This window comes from Dysidea avara, chromosome 8, assembly GCF_963678975.1.
Source record: "Dysidea avara chromosome 8, odDysAvar1.4, whole genome shotgun sequence".
Classification (NCBI taxonomy): domain Eukaryota; kingdom Metazoa; phylum Porifera; class Demospongiae; order Dictyoceratida; family Dysideidae; genus Dysidea; species Dysidea avara.
In genome coordinates, this window is record NC_089279.1 from 16,843 (window position 1) to 41,863 (window position 25,021).

The 25,021-nt window shown below is 37.9% G+C and overlaps 1 protein-coding gene across 2 annotated transcripts; it reads right to left on the reverse strand.

Annotated features, from left to right (window-relative positions):
- Positions 1-7,391: 7,391 nt before the first annotated feature.
- On the reverse strand, positions 7,392-24,960 carry LOC136264099 (dipeptidase 1-like). Of its 2 annotated transcripts, XM_066058785.1 has the most exons (10): positions 24,697-24,952; positions 9,780-9,909; positions 9,201-9,481; positions 8,735-8,795; positions 8,588-8,687; positions 8,418-8,494; positions 8,286-8,370; positions 8,160-8,235; positions 7,970-8,105; positions 7,392-7,562 (listed from the first exon to the last, which is right to left on the reverse strand). In XM_066058785.1, exons 1-10 carry the CDS (start codon positions 24,843-24,845, stop codon positions 7,479-7,481), a joined length of 1,179 nt encoding a protein of 392 aa, XP_065914857.1. In that variant the 5' UTR covers positions 24,846-24,952; the 3' UTR covers positions 7,392-7,478. The 2 variants fall into 2 exon arrangements, with proteins under 2 accessions (XP_065914857.1, XP_065914858.1); XM_066058786.1 differs by lacking the exons at positions 7,392-7,562; positions 7,970-8,105 and adding an exon at positions 7,574-7,734 and having other exon boundaries at positions 8,130-8,235; positions 24,697-24,960.
- Between the last annotated feature and the right edge of the window lie 61 nt (positions 24,961-25,021).

Here is a 25,021-nt window from a genome sequence, read left to right on the forward strand (position 1 = left end):
TGCAATTCTGTATCTTGCATCATAATGCCAATTAAATGCTTACTAAGAGCTGAAAATTGGATTGCCATAGCATAATGGTACAAACAGTTATTAGTGATGCAACTTCAAAAAAGTAGGCAAAAATCATGTGCCCACATGCCCTATATTCGCAGGCCCAGTCACATATGGAGGTTAATAGCTTTAACCGTGGCTAGCACAAAAAGAATCACGCACGCCTCCAGCCAATCACGTACTAGTACGTGATGCAGAAGGCGCCATTTGTTGGCTCGTGTGATCGAAGTTCAACGTAAAAGTGCGAGACGAAGAACAATGACATTTCATTTCTACCTCAAACGGAACGATATCCTGATGACTAGTAGGGTATCAACTTCTACTGTTACCCCGCGAATCACAGTGATAACCGCCAGATTGTGACCATAAAAGTCTTCAAGCAAGTTGCCGACACTAGTTTGATCAATAGCGCTTTAGCCGTGGTGGCACACACAGATCAACATAATTGATTCTATCGGTAGATCCTCTAGTATCGTCTCGCCCGGTGAGTTATCACCTACCACCGGAAGTCCCCACAAACCAGTCAGGGACGGTTACCCATTCTCCTCCCTTACAACACGGAAGGGAGTGAAATATAGTAAATCCTGGAGGTGGGCGTAGAGGGTACCTGGCGTCAGTAGCACTCAAACATCAGCTACGTCAGTAGCATTCAAACATCTACATTGGTAGCACTCACCCATGAGCTACGTTGGTAACACTCAAACATCAGCTATGTCGGTAGCACTCACACATGAGCTATGTCAATAATGCTCACTAACATGAGCTATGTCAGTAGTACTCAAACCCGAGCTGCATTGGTAGCACTCAATATGTCATTAACACCCCGACATTAGCTGTCAGTAGCACTCAGACATGAGTTACATCAGTAGTAGCCAGACATTAGCTACGTTAGTAGGCCTCAAATGCAGTAAGTTGGTACTCAAACATGAGCTACATCTCACAATGTGAGCCATGTTGGTAGCACTCACACAGGAGCTACATCATCCTGCAGAGAGTTCAGCTAGGTTGAAAGTCATTCTCTAGAGGTTCAGCTACGTTAAAAGTCATGCAGTGGAGGCTTCAGCTACATAGGCTAAAAATCATCCTATAGAGACTTAAGCTAGGCCTGTAAAGAGCTCAGCTAGGTTTAAATTAAAGTCACCCTCTAGACAATTTAGCTAGGTTGATCATCCTTTAGAGAGAATTCAGCTAGGTATACAGTATACATATTGCATTGCCTTGAATAGTGGCAAGTTTATAAGTGTCTGGTGTACACTTATATTTCTTTGCAGCAACTTTAGACCCAGGCCACTGGGTGTAAGTTGCTTCAGACATTGTACTCTGTCTATCCCTTGTAATTATTATTGTAGATTATAATTTGTATATAGGTAAGCAATTATTGCTACCACAGGTCTGTAATTTAATTGCTTAGAAGGTGTCTATGCCAATTTTCTTGTTGATCTGTATGCAGTCCTGTAAAGCATGGTTACCTTCCTCCCTCCACCATCCGACTTTGGAACACCCGCAAAAATCAAATTATTACATCACCAGACTTGGACAAATTCAAAGTACTTTAGAAAATTACTTATTTAACTAATCACTTACACATTTACATGTACCATAATACTCAATTCTGAGTCCTGTACATTACAAATAATAAATAAATAAATATTATAGTATTTTTGTTACCATGGTTACCTGGAACATAGCTAGTATTATTCTTGTGTTGTGCAATGTGTGGGGTTTGGCATATAACATTTTTGCATTACTGATGATACTGTTTGCATTGCCATCTGTCTGGCGTACAATATTCCCATTAAGTGCATAAAGCAAAGATTGGCATAAAAATCTTCCCTTTAAAGTAAAAGGGTAGCATAGTGTAAAATCTTTCCTTTGGATCAAAATACAATGTACCTTTAAAATTAATACTCTATTGTGTGCAGTCAAAGAAGTTGTAGCAACTCATGATAAGCATTTGCACCTCACTATTCAGGGGAGGATCCAGGGGGGTGGCTCCCTTCACTTTTAGGCTTTACTTGATCAATATGCTGAGGATTATAATGAAATTTTGTCTTAGCGTAATTATATGATCACTAATAATACAAATACTCATAAACCCACCTTATAAACATCTTTCCAAGGTATTATCAGTGGATTTAGGCTAAAGTTTATGCAACAAGGACCCGGATCAACATCAGAGATTTACAAGATCGAGACACTTAAATAGAGCAGTCACCAAACTACTCTGACATTCACTGGAAGCATATAGTTGGTTCTGTTATGGAATTTTTACTAATCTGCCTGCACCTATGCATGCAGTGAAGTGCACTGGTCTGTTTAAAAGGCTTGATTCATCTACTTGTGTAGTTAATATGCATGGCAAGACTTAATTCAGATACACAATTTCCATTGAAAATGCTCTCAAATTCAATCTTGTATCATTCAAATTTCACTTTCAACATTATTATTGTAACATGTACCTATTGTTGTGCAATTGTGAGAGGGTGCATCATGTGCTTGGTTGTCTGTACCTACCCAAACTTTACAAAATGCTTCAGAGAGCCATACCTATAATCTAAAGGCAGTATATAAAATATCTACTGCCAGAAAAATGTGGAAATGTCTCCAAATTGCAGTATTTTAGCATCTATTTTTCAGAAATTTCCTGGAGGACATGCCCCTCAGGAAATCCCCTCCCAGGAATGTTCCTGGGGGGCATGCCCTGGATCAGCAGGGGCGGAACTAGGATTTATAAAAGAGGGTAGCGCACTCAAGGTACTAATCTCTTGGGTGGAGGTGTACAAAGCATGCTGGAACTAGGGGGGGCTGGGGGCATGTCTCCCCATCCCCAGGAAATTTCTGAAAAATAGATGCTAAAATACTGCAATTTGGAGACATTTCCACGTTTTTCTGGCAGTAGATATTTTATATACTGCCTTTAGATTATAGGTATGGCTCTCTGAAGTATTTTATAAAGTTTGGGTAGGTACAGACAACCAAGCACATGATGCACCCTCTCACAATTGCACAACAATAGGTACATGTTACAATAATAATGTTGAAAGTGAAATTTGAATGATACAAGATTGAATTTGAGAGCATTTTCAATGGAAATTGTGTATCTGAATTAAGTCTTGCCATGCATATTACCTACACAAGTAGATGAATCAAACCTTTTAAACAGACCAATGCACTTCACTGCATGCATAGGTGCAGGCAATTTGTAAAAATTCCATAATAGAACCAACTATATGCTTTCAGTGAATGTTCTATTAGAGTAGTTTGGTGACTGCTCTATTTAAGTGTCTCGATCTTGTAAACCTCCGATGGACCGATGCTGATCCGGGTCCTTGTTGCATAAACTTTAACATAAATCTACTGATAATACCTTGGAAATTAAGATGTTTATAAGGTGGGTTTATGAGTATTTGTATTATTAGTGATATCATATAATTATGCTAAGACAAAATTTCATTATACTCCTCAGCATATTGATCAAGTAAAGCCTAAAAGTGAAGGGGGGATTTCAGCCCCCAAAGCTCCCCCCCACATCCGCCCTGAATAGTAAGGCATTTATCATAATACAAATGCTCATAATGAGTTGCTACAACTTCTTTGACTGCACACAATAGAGTATTAATTTTAAAGGTACATTGTATTTTGGTCTGAAGGAAAGATTTTACACTATGCTACCCTTTTACTTTAAAGGGAAGATTTTTATGCCAATCTTTGCTTTATGTACTTAATGGGAAAATTGTACGCCTGACAGATGGCAATGCAAGCAGTATCATCAGTAATGCAAAAATGTTATATGCCAAACCCCACACATTGCACAACACAAGAATAATACCAGCTAAGTTCCCAGTAACCATGGTAACAAAAATACTATAATATTTATTTATTACTAGCATTATTACCTGCTCTATGCGCAGGACTATTTCCAAAATTCACACATTGATAACCACACATTCCGGCAACATTATGCATGGCTGGTACTATCACTTTATAGTACATAGCATTGGTACCTGCCCTAAGTGCAGTACCGTCTATGCAATAAGTTTTTAAAATGGGAACCAAGCTATCGATATGCAGTGCTAATTTCATGTACAGTATAATGTATAGCATATGCATGCATTATTTTGTCGCATTTAAAGTAGATATATCTAGTGTACTGAAATTATGCATGTGAGCGTGCACATATGTTGAACAGGCAATCCTTATTGCTAGTACATACTTTAACACTTGGTGTTTGAAGCTGTTATATAAGTGCAGAAGAGAGAACTGTGACATTAAAGGAAACTCATATACATGTATGACTATTATAATACTGTTCTAGTCAGTAGCTATACTTTTTAACATGAGACTTTGTATTAAAAAGTTTGGTAGCTATTTGTGCCATCCTAAATGAATCAACATTGCATGCACGTGCAATGGACACGGCTATTATGTACTTAAAAACACTGAAAACTGAAAAAAGGTGCAGTCATGCAATATAAGCTAGATGGATGAGGTGAAATGAAATCTACACAATGACAGAAGACAAAACCAGTTGTACCAAGCTGAAAAGGTGTTTGCCCTAGTCAGTGAACATCTTACATATCCAAGTAGGGTGATAGAATGTCACTTTTGCATGTCAAATTTTATTGCCCATATAGTTAGTAGTTATACTATTTTAGTATACAAAGCAAACATACTAAAAAGCATGTGTACAGCACTGAATCATGTAAACTCCAGCTAATGCACTAAAGCTTAAGGAATATTTATACAGTTCCCTATGCCCTACAACTGTAATGTCATCATCATTCACCTGCATGTATGCCACCATGAAAGCACTTGGTGAAAATGTTGGTATTTAGCTATAGTTACACATGTAACATGAAAAAGTACACATAACAATGCTGCTTCAAAGAAGGTGCTAGGGACCCGCCGATTATGCTCATAATTTTACCTATTATGCTATGCTGCACTGCTCAAAAATTCACCTATTATGCTTAAATTAATGCTCAATATTTACCTATTGTGCTCGATTATGCTCAATGTTCATGCCTTAGTTCATATGTGTTTGCTACTAGTTTAGCTAACACTGTATAGAAAGAGAAAAATGAGTGGCTGGAACACAAATAATAAATTCTTGCTGCATGCCTGCATGTAAGACGGCGTTGAAACCGGGTCGGGTCATCCGGGTCACATTTTCTCCGGGTCATCCGGGTCTGACCCGGTTTACAATTTATCCGGGTCTGACCCGGATTTGGATCACGTGAGAAACGAAATTGTTCGTTTGACGACGTGGAAACTTATAAACGCTATCGCGTAGCTCTTTCGTAAGCCACGCCCACTTATCGCATTACCAACATACGCTCAGCCACGCTCATTTGTTAGTAAGTGTAGTATATGTAGCACGAAATTGAGGGTATCTATGGTGAGGGGTAGCTATTGTCAGTAGGTGAAGACCTTTTTTTTTTTTTTGGTCTTCAACCTACAGCTAGGCTGAAGTTGCAATATTTACTCAACACGAATCGAACGCTCAAAATGTAGACTCGTTCGCTCGCTCGAGACTAGCCGAAACGCGTCTCGGCTTTAATTAATCCGGGTCAATGGGTCATCCGGGTCAGCAGTAGTGACCCGGTTTCAACGTTGATGTAAGAGACAAGATCGATATACTCTAATAGAACAGTCAGTTTGATGATTGTTCTATTAGAGTTACTGACTGCTCTATTAGAGTATATCGATCTTATTTTGCAATTGTCATTTTTCCAGCAAGAATTTACACTATCGTACAAATATTTAACCTATTATGCTGGCATTATGCTCAATGCTTTTAGGTACCTATTATGCTCAAAATTATTCCAGCATAATCGGCGGGTCCCTAGAAGGTGCATCAAAAAGCACAGATTAAAAAGTTGTAGCCAAAAGCAATGAAAAAAAAGGAGTAGCTAAAAAGATTGCCAAAGCAAAAAAAACAACATGAAAGTTGTTCCATCTGGGACTTGAACCCACTACCTAACTGTTATGAAGCACACACCCTAGCCATTTAACCAAACAAAGCTTCAGATATATAAGTTGAGTAAAACTTGGTTATAAAGGTGTGTATAAGTTGAATGGCTTAGGTGTTTACTTGCGGTTCACCATGCGGTTTATACAAAAATTCCAGTGAGTTTTGGTATGACGGTTGTATGGAGGTATGTGTGTGTAGCTTTGGCTATCTGGCCCAAAAAGTGGGGGGGCCAAAACATGCTTTTGAAAATAGTGTGTGGATCCGGCCTCCTTGCCCCTGCTGGTTCCTACGCCCTTGCTTGAAAGTGAAAAATGACCAAAAAGGTGGACTAGTGAATGGACAATAGACATGCAGCTGAAGCGAAAAATGAACAAAAAGTTGGACTAGTGAAATGAACAATTGAGAGTTGAATTAAAAGTGAACAAAAAGTTGGACTATTGAAATGGACAATTGAGAGTTGAAGTGAAAAGTGAACAAAAAGTTGGACTATTGAAATGGACAATTGACAGTTGAAGTGAAAAGTGAACAAAAAGTTGGACTAGTGAAAAGGACAATTGAAAGTTGAAGTGAAAAGTGAACAAAAGTTGGACTAGTGAAATGGACAATTGAGAGTTGAAGTGAAAAGTGAACAAAAAGTTGGACTATTGAAATGGACAATTGAGAGTTGAAGTGAAAAGTGAACAAAAACTTGGACTATTGAAATGGACAATTGAGAGTTGAAGTGAAAAGTGAACAAAAACTTGGACTATTGAAATGGACAATTGAGAGTTGAAGTGAAAAATGAACAAAAAGTTGCCTTAATGAAATGGACTATTTATTAGTATAACACTTTTAAAGTAAAAATGGACATTCATGATAGACAATTTATAGTTAAAGCAGTAGTATACATGTAGTGAAATGGACATGCACAGTGTGCATACTGACACACAATAACATATAATACTTAAACATTGATATATAGAACTTAAAATTGGATTTTTGTCCACAACGGCATTCCATAGGATTTTTGTCCACAACGGCATTCCATAGCTACAAGTATTACACCATAGGTCATAAGGCTAGCTAGCTACAAGTATTACACCATAGGTCATAAGGCTAGCTAGCTACAAGTATTAAACCATAGGTCATATCACTAGCTAGCTACAAGTATTAAACCATAGGTCATAAGGCTAGCTAGCTACAAGTATTAAACCATAGGTCATAAGGCTAGCTAGCTACAAGTATTAAACCATAGGTCATACCATCACTAGCTAGCTACAAGTATTAAACCATAGGTCATAAGGCTAGCTAGCTACAAGTATTAAACCATAGGTCATAAGGCTAGCTAGCTACAAGTATTAAACCATAGGTCATATCACTAGCTAGCTACAAGTAAACCACATATAGCAGCTCATATTGGGATACCATACAACAATTAATACATCTAATCATTATAGTCTTGTTCAGTTACTGGTCAAAAGTCTGGTCGACATGTTTCACTAGGTTGTGGATCTATCAGAGTGTCATCAGGAGGAATATGGGACATGGAGTCCCTGACCTGCAGTAATCAAACAACACAATGAAGGAATATGTTATACCGAATGGATTTCTTCTACTTGTTATCACTGCACCATAAGTTACTAGTATCTACAGCTTTGCAAATAAACTTCACATCATCTGTTTATTAGCTATCGCTGTGTGCATTGCTTGATCCATGGGTTATAACTTTTCTGCAATAAACATGTGGTAGAAAAGTGAATCAGTAAAATGGAGAAAGATTAAGACAACTGAAGGTTAGAGGGCATGTTGGGAGTCTCACTAATTCTCCTAGCACTTATATCACTCTCAACTAAAGAAGAAAGAAACTAGCCAACTCTTTGATTTTGTGCTTGTGGTAACTATGGGTTATTACTTTAGCCAATCAGATTAATACATGTGACTGTACATGTGTACGTATCAGCTTACACTTTCAACTTTACGAAACACTCTCATTAAATTCTCTCCAGCAATAGCAATTAACTCTTCATCAGAGTAACCTCTATTAATAAGCTCAGCAAATAAGTCAGGATACTTGGACACATCCTCCAGACCAACAGGGACACTACAATAAGATAATTACACTCACTATAACAGCAGCAGCAGCTGGTCTACATACGCTTCAATTCCATTAAAGTCAGAACCAATTCCTACATGATCAACTCCAGCCATCTTCTTGATGTGATCAATATGATCTTCATACAACAAAACAGTATACACTATAACAATAACATAATATATATACCTGCCACTTGACTAAGACTAGCATTAGGAGAACAATTAATAAAGTTAGGATAAAAGTTGACCATCACCACTCCACCATTAGCTGGCTACAGTAACACATCAATTACTAATATACTGCAATGTTGTTGTGTACCATCTGTTGTAGGACATCATCGGGAACATTCCTTGGATTATCACATAACGCATATGCTGATGAATGACTGAAGATAACTGTCACAAAACAATATAACTCTCTATACTACAGTAAGGTCACACACATGCACGCACGCACGTACACGCACACACACACACACACACACACACCTGGTGCTAATGTGGTGTTTAGTACTACCCTCATTGTAGTAGCTGACACATGAGAGATATCAACCATCATTCCAAGACGATTCATCTCCTTCACTACACGCTGTGCACACATAGTAGAGATCATGTGATCAACAACACAAACTGTACCGTGCCAAAATCATTTAGTCCTCCATGACGAGGTGGTCCCGGGATACTACAGGTATCAGCCCTAGTAACATGTTGACGATATAGTGACATGTTGACGGCCATGACAGTAGTTACACTACAACACATCTTGAGTGGTGTCATCTCTTAAGGTGTGTAGTGAGAAAGAAGAGGCAATATCACTACTTTGGTTTGATTGGAATATTACAATGCTTAGCTACGTAATTAACTTATATTCAATATCTACTAAAGTAGCTAGCTGCTTTGGTTTGATTAGAATATAACAATACTTAGCACTTATATTCAAGATATAATGCTGCTTTGGTAGATTCAATGGTAGCTACGTCATTACTGGCTTCAAAAATCACATAGGCCAATCAAAGCATAGGACGTCATGTGAGATTTAGTGTAATTGTGACTGGACAATGAATGCATTTAGTATTAAACTAGTAAGTTATGTAATTCTCACCAAGGGGTATCACATGTATGAGTCAATGTCATATATCTCACTCCAAGATCATATAATTGCCTCAAGGTAGCTAAACTACTATCAATTGCATGTCCTCCCTCAACTCCAATAAGAGAAGCAATGTGGCCAGTCACAAATGCATTATGTAGCTCATCTGCAGAAGTTGCATATTTAAATATCGGATATTGTGCCACGAATCTCTTTATGACATCAATCTGATCAATAAATGTTCTGGTAGCATCCAAGTACTGAGACTTGCAGGACATATAGGCTGACCAGAACTGAGAAATATCAAATCATTACAGTTACAAAAAATCTGAAAATGTTCATATAATATAAACTTTTGTGCTTCTCTTAAGCTGAACAAAATCACAAAAATTTATGATCATGGCTACACAATTTATGATCATGGCTACACAATTTATGATCATGGCTACACAATTTATGATCATGGCTACACAATTTATGATCATGGCTACACAAGTTACTCAAATAGAAAGTTTTGTGAAGTATTTCAACTCCCCCAATTGACAACAGATTATTATAATGAACATTTCCACATTATATAATATTACTAACTTGTGCTCCAAGTTTACCCTTCAACAGTCGAGGAATATCTGCCTGTGATCCATTAACATGACCAGATAGGTCCACTTGGGAAAGATGATTCTTCACTGCACCTCTCAACCACTCTGCCAAATCATCATGGCTACAGCACAAGACACAGTCACACGCAGCTCAGTACAGTCACACGCAGCTCAGTACTACAAAGAGGTAAACTCTTTGTTATACCCAATGGTTTTGTCACAACCAAGTTCAGGGGCACCAGAGTAAAACTGAAAGTGGTAAGGCTCAGGTCTGGGGGAATGTCCCCCTCCCCCTTTCAGGAAAATAGAACATTTCGAGATGCTATTTGAGCAAATTTTGGGATGTAGCCAGCTCTGTGCAAGCCGGTTACGGCTAGTTACCTAGTTGACAAGTTTTTATGATATACAAGACACTGCCAAATAGCACCTCCATAATACTAAAACTTATCGTTTGAGATTATTAATTAAACTGTAAGGAGCATTTCCAAAATAGCAACAATGCCAAATCTACATATACTAGTAATTATTTTTAGAGGTGTCTAACAAGGCCAGGCAAAGTCTACATGAACACAGATTATATACATACTAGTACCCGGGATTGGAAACGCTGGTTTTTATCCAAACTATCCACATTGTAGCGCACCCTTATGGCAGCGAAGCGCCTAGTCAGGCAAGTAGTTGCCTGGTTTTGATTCTTTCTTTTTCTTGCAAGTTCATGGCTAGCTAATAAAGCTACTTAATTCACTCAACATTTCATATTTCATAACATTCTGAAATCCTGCCATAAACAAGTGAATCTGGATGCTTGCAACATATTTATCAAACCAATCTTTAATTATGCTGCCACAGTTTGGACACCACACTCACAATGTCATATTAACAAACTTGAAGCTATTCGAAACCGAGCAGCATGCTTTATTGTCTCAGATTTCAGAAGAACAAGTAGTGTATCAGCTATTAATATGAAATCAGTACAATGCCAACATGAAGAATTAGGATTACTAATGTTTTCTAAAATCTTACATATAGACTTGCTGAACTAGAAATGCCAAATTATATTACACCTGCAATCAGTACTACACGTGGAAATAGTAGCCATCTGCTCAAGTTGATCCTTATAAATTCAGTTTCTTCCCCCAATCAATTCACTTGTGGAACAAGACTATTACCTTCAATGACTTCAGATCTCTAATTATGTTGTAGATATTGTACCATACTCATATATTTTGAGTTTTACAATTAACAAATATATATATATATATATATCATGAACCACGATAGTGGGTTCATAATAGGGATCACCCATGTTTTTTTTGCAAAAACTCTAATAGAACGCATGCCTAAAAACCACTTTGGAAAGCATCCTTCAACTCAAAACAACCCTCTGGTGGTTATTTGCAATGAGTATTGGTCCACTAGTAAGTATCAAGTGAAAAGGAAACAGTATGTGTATTTGGGACAAAATTGAAATTTGCCATTTTGTTCAAAGACTCATCAATTAGTCTATTAACTTGAGTCAAAATATTAGCCATATAGCATAACCCAATGATGAGAACTTGTAAGGTGTCTCAATGTTGTCGGCGTACATAATTATGAGACAGTGTACATATTATGAGACAGAAAAATGTACAAAACCATTTCAATATCCTCTAACTTGGAGCAGAAAGCACATAAAGCAATGGACCAGGTACGCACCAATATGTTCCATATAGAACATTAAAATTTGACAGATATTGATTGCAAGAGAGCAGAATCTCTTTGTATGGCTTCCTGACATGTAAATGTCCGTAATTATGAGACAGCTGATCATATTATGAGACGGTTCTACTTTCAGACACTGACAGTTGGAAATAGCTTTTAATTTATGTGAAGGTATATACACTAAAACATTTACTAATACCGTAGATTCCCTAAAAATTTAGCAGAAATAAATTAATTCCATTCGTGTCTGGCCGAACAATTAGGAAAAAAATGTACAGTGGAACCTGTGTTACGGTCACCTGGATTAAGCGGTCACCTCTGCATAACGGCCATGGACACGAGGTCCCAAATATTTTCCCATACAAATGTATGCATTGTTGTCTGCATTCAGCGGTCACCTGTCTAACGCGTATAACGGCCAACCAAGAATTCGACTATGAATCACTGTATACATAACTTTCTCCTTCATATAGCGGTCGCTACCTTTTATGATGGCTTGTTAAGCCAACTCGAGCCAACTGTCTAGCACCACGGCACCGTTTCAAATAATGCACAATTATCACACTTCCTGCCGTTCAATGAATACTATATAATCTATCAGGCTTCATTGCTTAAACGTATTCAATAGCTACAACCAACATTCATAACAAGCTCACCTTGTCCTTTCTGTACTAAAAATATTACTGCATTGCGGTTGGCGCGAGCCTCTTAATAATAATCGCTCAATTATAACAGCCATAGCCACTAAAATGCTGCTGACCACCTTATACAGGTTTTCTCTATAACAGCCACCTGTATATAAAGACCAGATATATCTGGTCCCAAGGTGACCATTATAGACAGGCTCCACTGTACCAACCCGGTGTTATTGTCGAATTTTTAGGGATCTATCCCTAATACAGTCTACACGCTTCATGGCTATGTTATTTGCGATCTGCTTACTGGTTACTTTCTGGATTTCTTTCTACAGGGACCAACAGGAACGCCTTGTGGCGGAACTGACAATACTGGCCGCAACACTCACTTTGCTGCAGCACTAACTTATATACCGTGATTGCCTACATTATCCAGGAGAGATGATCAATGTCATTACTGAATTGCTTTTGTATACAGTCACTCGACATTAATAATAATAGAAACCACAATCAATATATTACACTAGCTATCTCGTGATAATTAATTAAATCTCGCTAGCTCCCAGTTGCTGCATGAAGTGTTCCATGACTTAACAGAGCGTTATATCTGAGGATGTATCATGTTTGTGGGCTCCAGGAGAGATGTTATTCTGTGAACAGAAATGAAGATCGTTTTGCGGTAGCCGTGATGTCACACGATGACATCGTTGGACACGTTCCGTGAACAATTTCACACTTGGTGCTTCATCCAGCATCAAGGTAGCATATTATGTGAGGTCACTGGGAATCCTCAGTACTAAAGAAACCTTCGTCAACTAGTACTCCAAGTGCCGAAAAATTAGCACGTTTATAATATATAATAGAAACTTTCTTTCTGCTTGCCGAAATTTAGAGCACATTGCGTTCAAAGCATGGGGAGTGCCGAATATTTAGAGATGCCGAAATTTTAGGGAATCTACGGTACATCTTTTAATAGAAACAAAGTATATCGACAGTCAGTGCAGTACAATTCTAATGCAGAGGCAGATATAACCACTTTATGAGTTTCCTTCACTTCAGATATTACTGAAACATGCCGAAACTAACTCCTTAGCTGAGTGATTACTTTTTCTACCTTTTGGATAATAGATAACGTTTCAAACAACATGTTATGAAGATGAGATGCTACACACGATTGCATTTCATCATATTTACCAGCTTTTCACAGGGTCATCTTTAGACAGCAAAATTAAGCTTGATTTACATGGCTTTAAGCTATATTGACATCATTACAACTCTCATGATTTATGCACTATTTAGCTAAAATTTTTACACACTTGACAGAACGGCATGTCAAAACACCTTTATAGCATGCTACACACCTTATAGCATGCTATGCACACTGAAGTAAGTGGCTAATAGTAATTATAGCTCAAATTATCAAAGTGTCCCATAATACGTACTGCCTCATATTAGGGACACTTACCTTATTATTCATAATATAAATGTTATTTTGTTTCACTCGTGTACAGCAAGTTATCCACTTTTTCGTGCTAAAAACTATATAGCCATGCTTACTGAGCCCTTCCTCATGTCCATGACCTATTTTTTATTTTGTTTTCGAATGGAAACAGCCCAAACTGGGTTGTTTCTTCTTGCCAAAATTCCGGCCGTTACGCACGAGAAGCCATACAAGATTGAGCTCAGAGTTAGGTTTTTTGGTGCGCACTGCTTGTGGCTAACAGAATCTGTCTTTATTAAACTCAGTATAGACCAGGAAGCTTAATCTGTGCTGAAGACTTTGTTCCAAGGTGGTTTTTTCACTCCATGTTTATTGTACGTGGGCGGGTTATCCAGGTTAAATACTCTAATAGAGCAGTCACGTAAATACTCTAATAATGCAGTCAAGTGTTTAATAACAATCCTTGCACTGAATTTGACAGCTATTAAAGGCACCAGTAATGTAAATTGTAGCTCATATTAGGAGACTCTCAGTCTGTATGCACATTGCAATTTGATCAGTTTCATGTGTGTACTGAAACGTTGACAGCATTACTATGCAGAATGCAAAATTACAGTATTCACCACAGTCTTCATTATCAATAAAAGAAATCTATAATCCATTACTGGATTAATAAGAAGTACACAAACCAGATGAATAAAAAATTGGAAATTTTAAAATGGGAATAGGGATCGCTGAAAAAAAGCCACCAAACAAGAAGGGATCGCTGGGGTGGTAATGTAAACCACAAATCTCTATTTTGACTCATTTCAAAATGACAGAGCATGTAACTAAAGATTTAAGTCAAAATAGAGATTTGTGGTTTACGTACATTACCACCCCAGCGATCCCTTCTTGTTTGGTGGATTTTTTCAGCGATCCCTATTCTCATTTTAAAATTTCCAATTTTTTATTCATCTAGTATATATATATATATATATTGTAGATTTACTAAATGAAGGCATTATTTGGAGTTAGCTGACCAGGTGAACTCGACAGGAATGGACAAAGATGAATTACTCAGACCATGCTCAGACACAATGGCACATACATTATTGTTACAGAGCAGACAGCACAGGTGATATGGCTAGGGAAATTACAAAACAAATTAAATTTTATGTTATTACAAAATTAGAGTGTATTACTAGATGGAAAGTAGCCCTTAGAGTAGAAACTTTGCTAGTGTGAATAGGTAGATGAGTTTGGGAGAATGAAACAACGACATTGATGGTATAGCCTGGTGGATCTTTCCATAGTAATGAAATAGTTGAACCATTTACAATCCAGTTGGTGTCTAAAGCTGTATTGGAATCTACCAATGACTGAGTCTTCTGGTTATTGTTGTTTTATCACAATGTAATTTAGGCATACAGGGTCACTAATACTGCATGCTTGTGACATAACTTCATGAGGTGTCAAGACGATTGGGGGATTTGAAACAGACCAGACCCTTTCTCTCTACCCAGTGACAAAGAGGAAAAAGTGGTCTGGCCACATGAGACTAATGGTATGGGTACCAGTCCTAAAACAACTACAGCATGTTCCATTGACAAGTTAACGGTAACTGTAGCTATGGTTGTAAGGCTACATTACCTGCCCTCATTTACCTTAAAGTGAATGTACCATAGCAGTGGCAAGAGCAGTGGTGATAAATGCATACGGCATCTCTGCCTAGTATATGATTACTGTGATTTCCCTCTTTTGACTGTTGCATTGTGAATGCATGACATCAATGTGTGTGGAACCTGTCCTAAGCCAGTCACCTTCAGGCCAGCATTTCTTGATGTTTGCTTTATACAATTGGGTTAGTGTATAGCTGCCTCACTAAAGGAATTAAAGTTGGCCAATTAGGGTATTTTAGAAAGGTGACCTTTCTAGATTCCACTGTACATACATTGTACAATGTTAGTGTTACATTTGCTAATGTAGCTCAATCTTTACGTAGACTGTTTTTGTAAGTCAACAAAACTCTTCCTGTGCTGTGTCTTTCTACCACTTGTCAAGGAATACAATGACAGTGTTTGTTGCTGTGAAAAATTCATCTCATATTGAAACTGATAGGATTTTTGTAGTAGACAAGTTGACTATTGAAAAATTGCATAATTTCTATGCTGTACCAAGCTCAGGCTGTTCTTAGTAATAAATTAACAACATGACGATACGGCACAACAGGGTATGTTGCAACATATTGCTAGAGGGACGGTTGTACTTATCCATCGATGGAGTCGACTATGACATTATGTCACAATGTTGTGCATGTTTCCGTGTTGGAACGGAAAGTCAATTGAGTGTACATAATGAATGTTGTAATAGAGTATGTTATATGGTTCCTTCCACCATACTCAATTTCATTGCAGTGGCTGTTTTAGCTATTCACAGCAACTACAGACTCTAGATAAGTGACTAGCAAACTTGTCTCAATCAGTGCTCCATGTGACTATCAAATGTTAAAACTGTGTAGGTCTTCTTTGGATACAGATTTTGACTAGCTGAAGTCCTATTCAAGTTTGAGAGCTGTACAGTACCACTCTATACAGAATTGCCTATCATTTTAACTTCTAAAATTGTCAGATTTAGAAATGATTGAGACCAGAAGTACTCAAGAGTTTTACCATATTCTTGTACAGGCTACAGGCCTGGGGTAGGGGCAAAACAGCTAAGGGAAATAATCAGTTAGCTAGTACCACTTGGGTAACCAAACACTAATCTTGTATACATTTTTTGTGGGTTGGAAATGTTCCCATTACACTGCAGACCTCCAATACTTTGTTGAGTCCATCGGCTAAATGGTTTTGACACAACAGAACAGCGAATTTGCTAGGTATGAATCTCTGGCCCCGGTAAGCGTCTATGTGACTATTGACCTACCAGTATTAGTGGCTTTAGGCGTATCTCAATCTGGATAATAACCTTCTACTGCGTCTTCTACCTTACAAACACTTTGAAAATGGGCAGTAATTTGAGGGTGCGCTCCAACACAGATTGCTTCGAGCTAATGCACAGGAATAATTGGATCTTGTGACTCCGTTTCCAATCCCAGGTAGCTATGTAGTATATATTATGACATGAAGCTGTCTTGAGTGAAAAGCATGTTAAGATATGTGTTGTTCCTGCCAATCAATAAAAATGCTATTAATGCATGTTCACTACTTTTGGCTTTGGCTTCATCCAGTTTGAAAGTTTCTTTTATTATCAGCCAAAAAGTGGTGAGACTCTGTTCGCACCTACTCTGATGCGCTTGAAGTTCCTATACTAAGAGCCCAACATGTCTCTATAAGTACATATCACAGCTCCAGTTCTTACAGAGCTTCACACAGCTAAAATATTTTGCAAGATGTCCACTTACAATAGGTATAAAAAAAGTTCCTATTTTGCTGGAGTTTTGTTCTGTTGCAACGGTAGCAGACTGGCATCAAAACAGAAATGGAATGGAAGTCTTCACAAGTCAGTCGTCATACGATAGATAGTTAGCAATTGCTTCACCAACTCAGTACAGTGGGTTCTCCATTACCCAAACACCTGTGTGCCAGTTTCATTACCAATGTGTTCAGATAAATGAATTTAGTGAATCCTGTTCATTACTGGCAACTAACACAAGTGGGGCCACTTCATAGTAATACATCTGGATGATCACTCAGTCAATCTGAAAAGTTTGAAAATAATTCATGCATGTTTGCTATCTGAGTGAAAATGACGGAAATTTAAAAATATTAACACTTTTTGTTGTCAATCAACACCTTCTGTGGCATTTTAAAACTTGAAATGATCAGTAATGCTTGGAGGTGCAATAATGTAATTATTAGCTAACTGGGATGGGATTATGTGTGACCTTTAGAAATCCAGCCTTAGGGTTAGGCTCTAAAAGAAATCCAAGCTATCTTGGCCCGAAGTCCCCAACATTGTGCTACATAAATTGATTCTCGTCAAATAGCAGTCTTGGATTCTTTACAGACTAGATGAGTAAACAATTGGCTGCATTGCCTGCTGTGAGAAAAATGTATAGTTTTTCCTTATCATGAGTGCCAGTCCAAATGTATATCTGCTGCTTTGGGTCTAGTAATCTAGTCATGCCCTTTAAGATTACTAGCAATCTAGCCACACCTTTTAAGGTTACTATCCACATTTGTTGAGTACAAGAAGCCTAGGTGGCATCCTACTTATGAGAAAATGTCATTTGCAAGTACTTGCATTAACACTCTGTGCAAACTTTTAGTTTGCTGCTTATTTCTCTACTTCCTGTATTGTGGTGGCTCAAACATCAGTGTAGTAAGGAAGTTATTTACTAAGGTAGGGATATAGCACTTCTTATCATCAGTGTAGTAAGGTAGGGATATAACACTTCTTATCATCAGTGTAGTAAGGTAGGGATATAACACTTCTTATCATCAGTGTAGTAAGGTAGGGATATAACACTACCTTACTACACTGATGATAAGAAGTGTAGTGTTCTAAGGTAGGGATATAACACTTCTTATCATCAGTGTAGTAAGATAAGTGTTGTAAAGAAGTTGTTTGGTACTAGTACACCTTGAGCACAGTAGGGATATAACACTTCTTATCATCAGTGTAGTAAGATAAGTGTTGTAAAGAAGTTGTTTGGTACTAGTACACCTTGAGTACAGTAGGGATATAACACTTCTTATCATCAGTGTAATAAGATAGGTGTTGTAAAGAAGTTGTTTGGTAAAAGTACACCTTGAGCACAGTAGGGATGTAACACTTCTTATCATCAGTGTAGTAAGATAAGTGTTGTAAAGAAGTTGTTTGGTACAAGTACACCTTGAGCACAGTAGGGATATAACACTTCTTATCATCAGTGTAGTAAGATAAGTATTGTAAAGAAGTTGTTTGGTACTAGTACACCTTGAGTACAGTAGGGATATAACACTTCTTATCATCAGTGTAATAAGATAGGTGTTGTAAAGAAGTTGTTTGGTACAAGTACACCTTGAGCACAGTAGGGATATAACACTTCTTATCATCAGTGTAGTAAGATAAGTATTGTAAAGAAGTTGTTTGGTACTAGTACACCTTGAGCACAGTAGGGATATAACACTTCTTATCATCAGTGTAATAAGATAAGTGTTGTAAAGAAGTTGTTTGGTACTAGTACACCTTGAGCACAGTAGGGATATAATACTTCTTATCATCAGTGTAGTAAGATAAGTGTTGTAAAGAAGTTGTTTGGTACTAGTACACCTTGAGCACAGTAGGGATATAACACTTCTTATCATCAGTGTAGTAAGATAAGTGTTGTAAAGAAGTTGTTTGGTACTAGTACACCTTGAGTACAGTAGGGATATAACACTTCTTATCATCAGTGTAATAAGATAGGTGTTGTAAAGAAGTCGTTTGGTACTAGTACACCTTGAGCACAGTAGGGATATAACACTTCTTATCATCAGTGTAGTAAGATAAGTATTGTAAAGAAGTTGTTTGGTACAAGTACACCTTGAGCACAGTAGGGATATAACACTTCTTATCATCAGTGTAGTAAGATAAGTATTGTAAAGAAGTTGTTTGGTAAAAGTACACCTTGAGCACAGTAGGGATGTAACACTTCTTATCATCAGTGTAGTAAGATAAGTGTTGTAAAGAAGTTGTTTGGTACAAGTACACCTTGAGTACAGTAGGGATATAACACTTCTTATCATCAGTGTAGTAAGATAAGTATTGTAAAGAAGTTGTTTGGTACAAGTACACCTTGAGCACAGTAGGGATATAACACTTCTTATCATCAGTGTAGTAAGATAAGTATTGTAAAGAAGTCGTTTGGTACAAGTACACCTTGAGCACAGTAGGGATATAACACTTCTTATCATCAGTGTAGTAAGATAAGTATTGTAAAGAAGTCGTTTGGTACAAGTACACCTTGAGCACAGTAGGGATATAACACTTCTTATCATCAGTGTAGTAAGATAAGTATTGTAAAGAAGTCGTTTGGTACAAGTACACCTTGAGCACAGTAGGGATATAACACTTCTTATCATCAGTGTAGTAAGATAAGTATTGTAAAGAAGTTGTTTGGTACTAGTACACCTTGAGCACAGTAGGGATATAACACTTCTTATCATCAGTGTAGTAAGATAAGTATTGTAAAGAAGTCGTTTGGTACAAGTACACCTTGAGCACAGTAGGGATATAACACTTCTTATCATCAGTGTAGTAAGATAAGTATTGTAAAGAAGTTGTTTGGTACTAGTACACCTTGAGCACAGTAGGGATATAACACTTCTTATCATCAGTATAATGAGATAAGTATTGTAAAGAAGTTGTTTGGTACAAGTACACCTTGAGTACAGTAGGGATATAACACTTCTTATCATCAGTGTAGTAAGATAAGTATTGTAAAGAAGTCGTTTGGTACAAGTACACCTTGAGCACAGTAGGGATATAACACTTCTTATCATCAGTGTAGTAAGATAAGTATTGTAAAGAAGTTGTTTGGTACTAGTACACCTTGAGCACAGTAGGGATATAACACTTCTTATCATCAGTGTAGTAAGATAAGTATTGTAAAGAAGTTGTTTGGTACAAGTACACCTTGAGCACAGTAGGGATATAACACTTCTTATCATCAGCGTAGTAAGATAAGTATTGTAAAGAAGTCGTTTGGTACAAGTACACCTTGAGCACAGTAGGGATATAACACTTCTTATCATCAGTGTAGTAAGATAAGTATTGTAAAGAAGTTGTTTGGTACAAGTACACCTTGAGCACAGTAGGGATATAACACTTCTTATCATCAGTGTAGTAAGATAAGTATTGTAAAGAAGTTGTTTGGTACTAGTACACCTTGAGCACAGTAGGGATATAACACTTCTTATCATCAGTGTAGTAAGATAAGTGTTGTAAAGAAGTTGTTTGGTACTAGTACACCTTGAGCACAGTAGGGATATAACACTTCTTATCATCAGTGTAATAAGATAAACATTCTAAAGAAGTTGTTTGGTGTAAGTCAACTTTCATTGGGAAATTGACAGCATAGCAGAATGTTTCTAGTTACTGTCAAAGAAATGACTTCAACTTTCTATGTTATCCAAGGTTGCTATGCTCTGCAAACATGCATGGTTATGGGCAAACATCTTGCTGTATAGTTTGCATTTGCACAGGGTTGCTTTTATTACGGCTTTGTTAAAAGTTGTTTTGAATGTTCTACAACTTCTACCATCTACGATGAGAAAAGCCAGATTTTCTTCACCACATGGAGTATACTCAGTCTATCCTGCAAATATTAGCTATGTGGCTGGAGATGGTAACACTGATTTGGGATGTTAGCAATCTCTACTACCAAAGCAGCCACAGCTTTGTAACCATATAAGCAGCAGGCTGCATTGAATTATTTCATCAGCCAGATAGCATACAGTCCTCGACTCTTTTCAAACTTGCAAAATAGACCAAGTATACATGTAGTTGTACCACCATGTTGTGAGGAAGATACACACAACAACTCTAGATAATATCCAGATAATGAGAAGTTCGACTCAGTGTTTTGAAAGAACCTGTACTTGCAATTCTGCAAATCATACAATACGCAAAAATACTTTGTGCTGATTTCTAAATCTAAAGTACCCATGACTCGTAGTAGTTCTAATATAAGCTATCCTGTAGGTTGGAGTCCTTCCACTTTTGTTCAACAGGGTGCATAGTCTCTGCACCTTTCAAGATCGAGATACTCCAATAGTCATGTAAAACGCAAACTAGAGATTATTCCTTTAAATTATTCGAACCTTCCGTTCATCAATTTAATCAACTGTTTTGGTACTCAGATGATAAGTAACTGCATGGAACAATCTTATAAGTGGTAATGTGGAAAATGTTTCATTAAACAAAACAGCTATAGCTAATGACTTTAGATTGACGTTTCATACTTACATTTTCATACTTACATAAGTATACGTAGTTGTATACTGTATGTAAATGAACTGGTGTAATACAGGTGTAGTACAGGTGTAGTACAGGTGTAGTACAGGTGTAGTACAGGTGTAGTACAGGTGTAGTACAGGTGTAGTACAGGTGTAGTACAGGTGTAGTACAGGTGTAGTACAGGTGTAGTACAGGTGTAGTACAGGTGTAGTACAGGTGTAGTACAGGTGTAGTACAGGTGTAGTACAGGCTTTACCCTATCATAGTCACATACTGAGCAGTCAAGTTAAACACCTCCTGCCCAGGAAACAAGCAATATAATAATGATGGCCTAGCTTATTGGTAATTTTTTTGTTATCAAGGTTATAGTGATTAGATCCTTGTCAATGAGTGGTCTGGCAGCTCCTGTCCCTTCGCATAAAGAGGAAGGGTCTGGTCACTCTAGCATTACGGAGTTGTAACAATGAAATGCAATTAAACAATGATGTCCCAATAATGACACGTTTAACAGCCACACAAAGTAAGCAGTTCACAAGATAGATTAATGAAAGGCTGCTAACGTAAACAAGATTCTTTCCATATTGATTAGGAAGCTTTACGAGTACATCAATTCTAACTACAAGGTTCTTTCACTATCTCCATCTTTTGTTCTTTTAAAGAACATCCTATTGGTGACTACAACCAGCCTCAATCATATCGCATCTTCACAAAACTTCATGACAAACCTTTTCACACATTACGGTATCTATGGTAACTCCAAAACAAACGTCACAAATATCTAGCAATTACCAATAAAGCAATCTTACCTGTTTTTGCTAACACGCTACAAATTTTGAATGCTAGAGTGACCAGACCCTTACTCTATGCGAAGGGGCGGATGCCGCCACACTAGTCAATGAGATGGTCAACAGGTCACTGATCATAAGTACACCACAAGGGGTGTTACTTCCATACTGCTAGTTGATACAACATTTACAACAATTGCTTTCAAAGTTGTTTGTTTGCCACCTTTGCAGACATCTTGATCACTTGATTCACTGTAAAAAAGCCCCTTGATCCAACCAAGCGATCATAAGCACAGATCCCTGTGGTACCCCCAGGGTACCGCAGGGATCTGTGCTTGGTCCTCTATTATTCTTGCTATATATTGATGACATCCACCGCTCTATATCCCACTAATGTTTGCAGATGACATAGCCCTCTACAGAGATATTACATCCTCCTCTGACCAACATTTGCTTCAGACTGACCATAGATAATATACCCCCCCTGGAATGGAAACTGCGCCAGGCGCCCATAGACTTTGTACAAGAACCAGTGTCCTTAGGCTGGTTTGGCACCTCAACAAATTTAAGCCGAACCATGGCATTAATGACTTTATTTTGTAACGAGAATGACTTGTGGTGTTGTTATGATAATTGTTTTGGTTAGTTTGATCACTCATGTCACTTTTGGTCGGAAGGCTTACAATGGTGGACTACATGCTTTGTTGGAAGCACATTCTTGGCTAAACTAAGTGCTGTAGGTAGAAAAGAAAGTATCACAAGGTTAACTATGCTATAAAGAATTGCTTCGGCTAAATAATACGCCATCCCATAACTTCTTTGGCAGGTTTTTAGGATGGTATTTTTTGGCAAAACTGGAAGTACATTCTCTCTGTGATTCTAAACAGTATCGCTACACAATTTATACTACGAAGTCATCTAATAATGCTCCATGGTATGGTCTGAGTGCGAAGGGTGTAGTGTACAGGGTTTCGGTGTTTTCCTTGAATGTGTCCAAACCATCTGATCTCGTGTTCAGTTTCGCTTCTACCGTTCGCACAATAAAGAGCCAATTTGCCTCAAAACTTGCTGTTGGCCTCCAAAACATCTTGAGAAAGAATCCTTTACCAGTGGTGAGTCTTGTTTCACCCAGAGAAGCTTGTCTTGTTATTGAAGGGGGCGCAAAACCAGCCTGTAACCAGTGGCACTTCTGCACACTACTTCCTGAATAACCATCTGTTGACCACCAAATCTGTTGTTCGATACTTAGGTGTATTTATAAACTCTCACCTTAAATGGTCAGATCACATCAAGCATATCACTGCTAAGGCAACTAAATCTCTAAATGGAATTCACTTTACACATGTCCCTCTTCTGTCAAAGATGCAGTATATAAATGTGTTGTACGTCCCATACTGGAATATGCTTCTCCAGTATGGCATTTACATTCATCTGGTGATGTCAAGAAGCTGGAAGGTATCCAACGTAGAACTGCCAGATGGGTAAGTGGAAGCCAATGGAGTTCTGCTCACAAACGTTGGACCAAATCATCAGACTATTATATTGATCAACTGAACTGGCCAACTTTACATCAGAGACAAGATTAATTCACTATGTGCCAACTACATAACATCATAAATCATCACTCAGCAATTCCCTTTTCCGAAATATGTATAGAGAAAACAGACACCCATCAAACCCATTTGCACTAGATACCTGTGTATCAACGATCAATTCTTATCGTTATTCGTTTTTCACCATTTCTCTGGAATAATCTACCTACCAATATCCTTCAGATTATCAACATGAACCCTTTCATGTAGCCCTCAGACACTTTCTCTTGTGATACTGTTGACTTGGACCCGAGGGGTCCGACACCACCCAAAAGTCGTGTGTAAGATTTCAAATCTCACCATTTTTTTTGCACATATTCCAGATTCCGACTAAAGATTCCAGATTCCAAATTTGGAAATTTACATAGCTAGCAACACATATATTAACATTTTTTGTGTTTTCAGCTGGCTTCCAGGCTAATTGGATCATTGGCGAGGCCTGTACAAACGAGTCGAGACATGTGCACCGTGCTCACGAGACTAAGCTGATTGCAACACAGTACACAAGATAATATACAGTATAATTTACTAGAAATATACGGAAATAGTCGGACTTATAGAACATTTGTCGAGATTCCAGATTCCAAATTCTTGCCCAATTTACAGATTCCATTGTGGGATTCCAAGTGATTTGTGTCGGATTCCAGTTGGTGTCGGACAACCTACATGTTGTTTTAAATTGCCTTTGTAATAGTGCTGTCTCTTTTGTATTAGTTGTTTTTGTGGGGAGCACATCAGGCTCAGCGTTTTGTACGTGCAACCCTTGTCTTTTGACAGAAATTGATAATAATAATAATATTAATCGTAGAGGTGGCTCTAATTAAAGTTTTACACACACACACACACCTACCCATCAATAAGAGGATGTTTGGATAGGAGCTCTACGGCATGTTGATAAGGATCAACCATCCGTGGTGATACCGTGTCCTCTCTGGGTATTTTATTATTACTGGATGATACTACAGTGACGAGTAGGACGATTATCAACCCGGTAAACATCTTCAGTAACTGACAACTCAACAAACAACGACCAGATCGAATGAACAGGAAGTGACAAAGTTCCTGGAGCGTGCCTTAGTATCCGGAGCAAACCTAAGTTATATGACGGCGACTTTCGTTGACGACAAATTGGCGCAATTGCATTGAAATGGGGGGTTGGGCTGCCCTGCAAATAA

What these genes read in the sequence shown, in the direction of transcription:
- LOC136264099 (XM_066058785.1), bottom strand. Translation starts at nt 24,845, where the DNA reads ATGTTTACCGGGTTGATAATCGTCCTACTCGTCACTGTAGTATCATCC. An exon ending in CATACATGTGATACCCCTTG is followed by an intron (nt 8,796 to 9,200) that starts GTGAGAATTACA and finishes ACATGTTACTAG; the next exon opens with GGCTGATACCTGTAGTATCC. An exon ending in GACTTTAATGGAATTGAAGC is followed by an intron (nt 8,106 to 8,159) that starts GTATGTAGACCA and finishes ATCTTATTGTAG; the next exon opens with TGTCCCTGTTGGTCTGGAGG.